General features: G+C 42.6%; 1 protein-coding gene across 1 annotated transcript; it reads left to right on the top strand.

The window, feature by feature from the left end:
* The first annotated feature begins 3,364 nt into the window (after nucleotides 1-3,364).
* On the top strand, nucleotides 3,365-7,128 carry CEBPG (CCAAT/enhancer binding protein gamma). Its single transcript, XM_008054169.2, has 3 exons — nucleotides 3,365-3,484; nucleotides 5,715-5,793; nucleotides 6,109-7,128. Exon 3 carries the CDS (start codon nucleotides 6,205-6,207, stop codon nucleotides 6,652-6,654), a length of 450 nt encoding a protein of 149 aa, XP_008052360.1. The 5' UTR covers nucleotides 3,365-3,484; nucleotides 5,715-5,793; nucleotides 6,109-6,204; the 3' UTR covers nucleotides 6,655-7,128.
* Nucleotides 7,129-7,586: the final 458 nt, after the last annotated feature.

Raw genomic sequence — 7,586 nt, 5'->3', positions numbered from 1 at the left:
GAGTCCAGAAGTTCGGAGAGCGCCAGCGCAGCCCGGGAAGCAGATGCGCTTTGGGCTTTCCGGGGCGTCTCGCCTCTCCGTGGAGGGGGGATGTCCTGCCGGCCCCCGTTGCCGGGGTAGATGAACGAGCCGCAGCCCGCGAGAGAGGCCGAGCGGGGCGGAGCGAACGTGGCCAGCCGAGCGGGCAGCAGAGGGGCCGGCGCTCGGGTGGAAGGGCATGTGAGGGCAGGGGCGTGCTTGCTTCCAGCCAGCTGGAGTGTGGCCGCTCTTCGGGGTTTTCCTCTTGTCGGGGGTTTATCCTGGGATCTGGCATCTCTGAGGTGGGTCAGGTTTAGGAAGGTTGTAGCGTGGGGGGTGACACAAAACTTGGTAGTTCTGCCGTGGAGCTGCACTCAGTCGAGTCCTTATTGGCCTGGACGGTCATTAATGCAGACATTTCCCCCAGATACGACTTTGAAATAAAAGACTGGAAGAGCTTGCTTTCCGAAGAAATTCTGCATCTGAAAGTTCTTGATGTTAAGATCGGGTCAGCTGTTACACTTGAGTGGTATTTGGCACAAGCAGTTCATAAGGTTGAGTCTGTTTCAGGAAAAAATGGAAACAAGGCTCACTAATTACAGGATGTCAGTGAGCTGAAGCATGTTTCAGCGTCTTGGTTTCTGCTTATGGTGGGCACACTTGGCCGGTTCAATTATTTTTAATACCTGCTTACAAAAAATAGGCGGAAGCAAAACTTCGTTGTTTTTTTCTTTTCAGTATATCCTTTAAATTCTCATGAGCGCATGGTGACTGTCTGCGAGGCTCTCTGATCTTGGCAAGGTGGCTTCACCCCGGGGAATTAAACCGCAAATGGTGAGCCCCTGGTAAAGACAAATAGGACTTCATGGGGCTGGATGTGGTCTTGTGGTCTGGGATTGCCTCACTTGCTCATAGCAGTGGTAAGCACAGGTAGCCACAGTTCAGGTTTGTTGTGTGTTCTTGGGAGCAGTGGTTCCATGGTACACTGTTAGGTACACCGTTCTCTTACCTTTTTGGCTTCCTAGCCCGATCAGTAAAAAAAAGAAAAAAATGAGCGTGAGCTCCTAATAGATGTGTATTTACAGTCTCTTTGTTTTGTATGTTGTAAATTATGCAAAAAGCATATCGGAAGGGTGACATTTAAAAAGACAAGTGTACATTCCCTTCTCATTTCTTCCCAGTGGACCACTCGTGTACTTCCTGCAGGGGGATGTGCCCTCCATGGACCCTGCACTAGATGCTGGACCTGTGAAGGTGAGCAGAGTCCCGCCTCTAGGCGTAGTCGACAAGGAGACACACCGCAGAACTGAAGTTAGCAAAGGCTGGAGGAACACTGTTGTACAGAAGAAGGAAGGAAAGAGAAAGCAGACAGTTTAGGAGACTGATGGGGGTTTGGTGTCATTGAGGTGTGAAGTGTGAGGGCAAAGAGGGTCTGGACCTTGGATTTGACCCTGGAGACGGAGGAGATGGATCTTCAGCAGGCGGGGGTGACTGCTCGGGTGTGAGTGTTCGATGGCTCTGGAGACTGGTTGGAGGAGACGCTGCTCAACTGGGGGTCGGTGCCGCTGAGAGGCGATGTCCACTTGAGGGAATCTCTGTGGCATCGGGATGGAGAGGAGTGGTAGATGTGAGATGTTTTTCTTTTGTTTTTTGTTTGTTTTCGGTAGAGTTGTCAGATCCCAACGATCAAAGAGATTTGGGGCAAGGGAGAAGCATCTGTGTGAATACTTTGAAATGTTGACCTTCACTTAGGAAATTAAGTGGAAAATGTATTTTGGAGGGCAAGGGAGGACTATCTAGTTCCAGGTATGTGGGGGGGGGGAGTGACCGAAGGGTTAGGAAAATTCTTGACAGGTGTGTTTTCCCAGGTGAAACTTGAGAAAACTCTGATTTTGTTTATTCATTCCAACACTCTGAGCTTTCAGTGTGTTACTGATTTAAATGAATATTACTCGAATTAGGCAATTTGGATGAAAACAAACCCTGTGTTACCCACTTAGTCCACCATTCTTAATATCCTTTGTTAATCTATAGCAGTAGCTCTCATACTTCAATGTCATCAAAATCACTTGGAGGTCCCCTCAGAACAGGACTGCTCAGCCCTATTCTTATTTTTCAAAAAAAACATTTATTTATTGAGTCAGGGTCTCACTGTCACTTGGGCTGGAGTGTAGTGGCATGATCATGGCTCACCACAGCCTCAACCTCCTGAGCTCAGGCAGTCCAGCCTCAGTCTCTCGAGTAGTTGAGACTACAGGCATGCACTACTATGCCCTATTTTTTTTTTTTTTTGTAGAGACGGGTCTCGCTGTATTGCCCTGGCTGGTCTCGAATCCCTGTCAGCCCTATTCTTGTAACTCCTGATTCATAGGTCTGGGGCAACCTGAGAATTTGCATTTCTAAAAAGTTCCTAAATGATGATTTTGCTGGCCCAGGGACCAAACTTTGAGAACTGCTCTTCAGTTTTCCTACTGTTTCCTACTTGAGTGATTCACGTGTAAGGAAACAAGGCGCTGCCCTGCCTCCCGGAGACTGAACTTCGGAATAGTGCTTGTCCCATAGGAGCCAGTCATTAGGTTGGAGTGTCCAGATTTGAAATAAACTTAATTGTTTGCCTGTTGTAGGTGTTCAGTAAATGTCTATGGAAGAAACACAAGCACACATGAGAGTGCCTTTTTCAGTGTAAAAACAACATTGGTAGCCTGTTTGAAGTTAAGTCTTTTAGACCACTTAGCTCTTTGGTCTCTTTTACTTGGTGAATTTTCTCTTCACTGTAAGAACTGTTTTTTTTGGCTTGTGTGTGGTTAAATAACTTTTTAAAAAACATTCTTATCACTATTTTTATTTTATTTTTGATTTATCGTAGAGACGAGGTCTCACCATGTTGCCCAGAATGGTCTCGAATCCACGGACTCAGGCAGTTCTCTTGCCTCAGCCTCCCAAAGTGCTGGGATTATAGGCTTGAGCCACCGCGCCCAGCTTAGAGTTATTTTTATTATCTTCAAGTTTCTCTTTACATTTTTACCAGTTTGTAGGTTCAGTGAATACTCTTGTTTTTTAGGCCAAAGGGCTCACTTTCAAAACCTTGCCTACTGTGTTCGGACTAGTGCTTGTCAGCCTGAGGTCAAGAGCCCTTCCCTATTCCTGTATCTGTGGGTATGGAAGCAGGCATGAATATCACTAAACATGGAACCTGTAATAGGAGTTTTTGGTGACTGGGGGTCGTAGTGTTTTGTCAGTTAGAAGGTATCTTAACCATTCTACATCCCTCCTTTGCAGATGGGGAGATTGAAGCCTACAGAAGGGAAGATTTGCCCAAGTGAAGTGTGGGGAGGCGGAGCTGGGACAAGAATCGACCTGGTTCCTAGTCTGTTCTTTGGGTCATTGCCGTCCCTGAGCATAGCCAAGTTGACCACTGAGGCTGGCTTTCAAGACTAAAAACATAATTGGTATATACAAAATAAAAGTAGGTAAATAAGGTGAACATGTTCATAATTGTTAAGACAATCCCATGAGAGGTGCTAAATAAGTTCTTAAAAGCAGAGCAGCCAGGTGTAGTGGGTCATGTCTGTTAATCCCCGCACTTTGGGAGGCTGAGGCAGAAGGATTGCTTGAACCCAGGAGTTTGAGACTAGACTAGGCAACCTAGTAAGACCTTGTCTCTACAAGAAAGTTAAAAAATTAGCTGAGCTTAGTGGTGCATGCCTGTAGTCCTAGCTAAGTCTGAGGTGGAAGGATCACCTGGACCAGAAGGTTGAGGCTACCATGAGCCCTGGTTGTGCCACTGTCCTCCAGCCTGGACAAGACCCTGACAAAAAAAAAAAAATGAGTGAAACACTTCCAATTCATTTTACACCAAATAATGATGTTCGGTGGCAGTAAGAGTAGCTCAAATTTGTACTAAACAGACACTTTTTAACTGGAAGACAAATTAAGCAACATAATAAACTATCAAGGGAGCTTGTGAAATGTCCATTACTGAAGATAAAGTTGGAGTAGATATCCCTCATGGTTTGGAAGGAAGCTTTCTGTCTTGCCTTAGTGCTAGAGTGGAACAGATGACCCACTAGCTCAGGGCTGGCTGTGTGACTTTTTAAGCAATTGAAAGTAATAATATATGGAGTTTTCAAAGCAAAGATTAAAAACAAAAAGCAGACCAATAAACACTGTTTTATACAGAATTGCCTGGCTAAAGGTTTGAGTGCAACTACTGGTGTTTACTAACTGAACTTTTTCTATTTTTTTTTGAAGAGATGAGATCTCGCTATATTGCCCAGGCTGGTCTCGAACTCCTGGGCTTAAGCAGTCCTCCCATCTCAGCCTCCCAAAGTGCTGGGATTACAGTTGTGAGCCACCGTGCCCAGCTTGTGCTTTTCTTAGTAACTGGGATGCACTTAATTGGGGCACTTCATACTTATGACTCCAGATTTTTTCCACTGATGTAGTTTTTGCAATTTTGTGAAGAGAACAGGATAGTTTTACGGTTCATAACACTGCTTTCTAAATTTCCAAGAGTGCTATGACTCTTTGTTGGACACAGTTTACCCAGCTTAGTTTGTTTTGACGTCGCCTCATGATGATAGGGCGGGTATGCTTTTATACCTCTCGACTTCGTTTCTACAGGCAGCAGCACAGAGATGCTTCAGAACTGGCACTTGCTCTGAGCTCACTCAGTAGTGTGAAGTCCCTCAGCATTAGGGCTTTGGTTTCTTTTCTTGTGGTTTCAGGTTGAGTGTGTTTAAATGTTTTATTAATTATGTCAAGAAGAAAAACACTTTTAGAAGCAGAGTGGGATGGTGGAGCAAATTGGGGCCAAGAGACTAACTCAGTAAATTTTGGTAAACTATGGCGTGATCATTTGAGGTTACTAAAAAATAAAAGCAAGCAAAAAACCCCCCAACCTTTTCAAAATTTCCCACAAAGCAAGCTCCAGTCCCTGATGACCCGTTCTGTGCAGATTAGCCCTTTGCACTCGGAGACATCTCATGGATCACCTGCCAGCAACTGAACTGCACTTTTTTTACAAAATAGTGAAAAACAAATCACTTCATATTAAATTGTATAGCGTTGAAACCAATTATTTTATTATAAAGGAAGCTTGTGCATCGAGGAATGTATTTATGACAAAAAATCAATATATTTTTCTAACGTGTGGTAACGTGTAAAACAGTCACCGACCTGCATTGCAGGTTCATTGATACAAGTTGTGCAACAGTAATTTGTTTGACGTCTTCCACCTGGTGTTTTTCTATTCAAGCAGACAATGCAGTCTCATTTTCTTCCTCCCACATTAATAATATGTAATTTATTGTCCGATCTGTTGTTCGAAGAAGACATGGAAAGGACGCACTTGTGATTCCTGAAAACCACTCCTCAACTGATTGATCATATCTCAGTATATAGTCCATCTCTTTATTTGCTTTTTCTTGAAGTTAGAATGGAAAACTTCAAGGAAACGTATATTTTGAAAAATCTGTGCTTGCATAAGTTTGTCCTGTATAGTCACCAGCAATCTCTTTATGTCCCCTGAGAGGGAGGGGACATCAGAGTGGTGTGCTAGATTGGAACATCTGAGTGCAAAGGGTTAGAATAAGGAGCATACAGAGTACTCATGATATTGGAGGCTGGGCACTCCACTCTAGTATTCTGTTTTGACTTAAAGCAACAATTGAAACTTTTTTCCCCTTTCTTTGCAGGTGTCTCTTCTACCACAGTTGAACTCAGCTTTTCCATGTTTAACCAAACATCTCAAATTTATCCCTGGCAGATTGACAGGTGCTATTAGTTCATATGTGCTACCTAATTAGTGGTAGTCTTTTGTTTTTCCTCCCATTTTGTATGATAATACTCACAGATGGGCAGTACCCTCAGGGATTCAGGTGGGCTGAGTTTAGCCTGATGGTGCTCCTGTACTAACCTACCTTTCTAAATTAAATGATTTAGACTTCTGAAACATTGGAACAGTTGGCAGTTGCTGTAGACTTTTCTCAGCATAATCAGTTAATGCTGGCTTGCTGTTAGTACATGCAAGTTTAGTCTCATTTGCTCTTGTCATTTCAAATATTTTAATGCCATTTATTTTTTAACTAGGTACATGTGAAGATTTTTTGGCAGTTTAGCGTGGAAACCATTGATCACCTTGCTCTCATTTCTACCTGTTCTGTGTTGGCAAGGGAGAGTGCCCAAATGAGCAAGATATCGCAGCAAAACAGTACTCCAGGGGTGAATGGAATAAGTGTTATTCATACTCAGGCACAAGCCAGCGGCTTACAGCAGGTTCCTCAGCTGGTGCCTGCTGGCCCTGGGGGAGGAGGCAAAGCTGTGGCTCCGAGCAAGCAGAGCAAAAAGAGTTTGAGCATGGATCGAAATAGTGACGAGTATCGTCAACGCAGAGAGAGGAACAACATGGCTGTGAAAAAGAGTCGATTGAAAAGCAAGCAGAAAGCGCAAGATACGCTGCAAAGAGTGAATCAGCTCAAAGAAGAGAATGAACGATTGGAAGCAAAAATTAAGTTGCTGACTAAGGAATTAAGTGTACTAAAAGATTTGTTTCTTGAGCATGCACACAACCTTGCAGACAACGTGCAACCCATTAGCACTGAAAATACAACAGAGTCTGATAATGCAGGACAGTAGACCTCATCCTCTCTAGACTTTACAACTTGTGACTTGAACTGTAAAGGTGTGACCACCTACATCACTCATATCAATGGCTGAAAGTTGGCTTGTTCCATTATTCAGAGATCCATTAGAGGTTATTTTCTAGGAACAGCACTGAAGAGTTGATTAGCTAAAAATGTTAGCCATGCAATTCAGATATCTGGTTTTAAATAAGGATTTCTGTGAGGATCCAAAGCCAAAAATGTTTGAGGTATATGGTAAAAAAAAATCCTGGACCCTGATGTTCTTAATAAATCCCAACTTCCTAAGAAATGCTTTTTTTTTTAAAGTTGATAAAAGGAATGGGAAACTGGCATGTTGTGCAGAAGGTTCTTTGTTTTAATGGGTATGGTTAATTGGATTAAGAAAAGTTGAATGCCATCTGTGTTAATCTATTTGTGAATTTATTCTACATTATGTATTATAAATCCTTAGAGCTGTAGAAACCAATTAATTTGTAATTTGGAGTGATTTTATGTATAGCAGAGACTTTGCTTTTGACATAATTTAACGTAATATACTGTTGGGGAAAAATGTTTTCCCCAAAATTATAAGTTTTTAAGTAGTGATGTCAGGTTAATTTGAAAAACCCCATCACAACGTAAAGGCAGTATGAAGCCAATTGACTTAAAAATACAAATAACATTTAGGAAGCAAATAGACTGTTTTTAAAAAGTAAAACATATTAGAATTATGCGTTTAGGATACCTTTGTGTTATTAGATTGGCATTATTTTGTCCTAAGAAAAACAACTCAGTGGTTTAGAGAAACTTGTGTACCAAAATTTTAGTTTCTGCAGATGCTAGTAACGTAAGCATTTTTTTGGATGCCGATTTCACAGCCAGGTTAGTAAACAAAATGTCTTAACAGTTTGATGACACAAGCTACTGATGAGGATCAGGAATATT

Source organism: Carlito syrichta, unplaced genomic scaffold (assembly GCF_000164805.1).
Source record: "Carlito syrichta isolate Samal-C Ts95f unplaced genomic scaffold, Tarsius_syrichta-2.0.1 Scaffold289187, whole genome shotgun sequence".
Lineage (NCBI taxonomy): Eukaryota > Metazoa > Chordata > Mammalia > Primates > Tarsiidae > Carlito > Carlito syrichta.
This window is presented reverse-complemented; position numbering and strand designations above follow the sequence as displayed.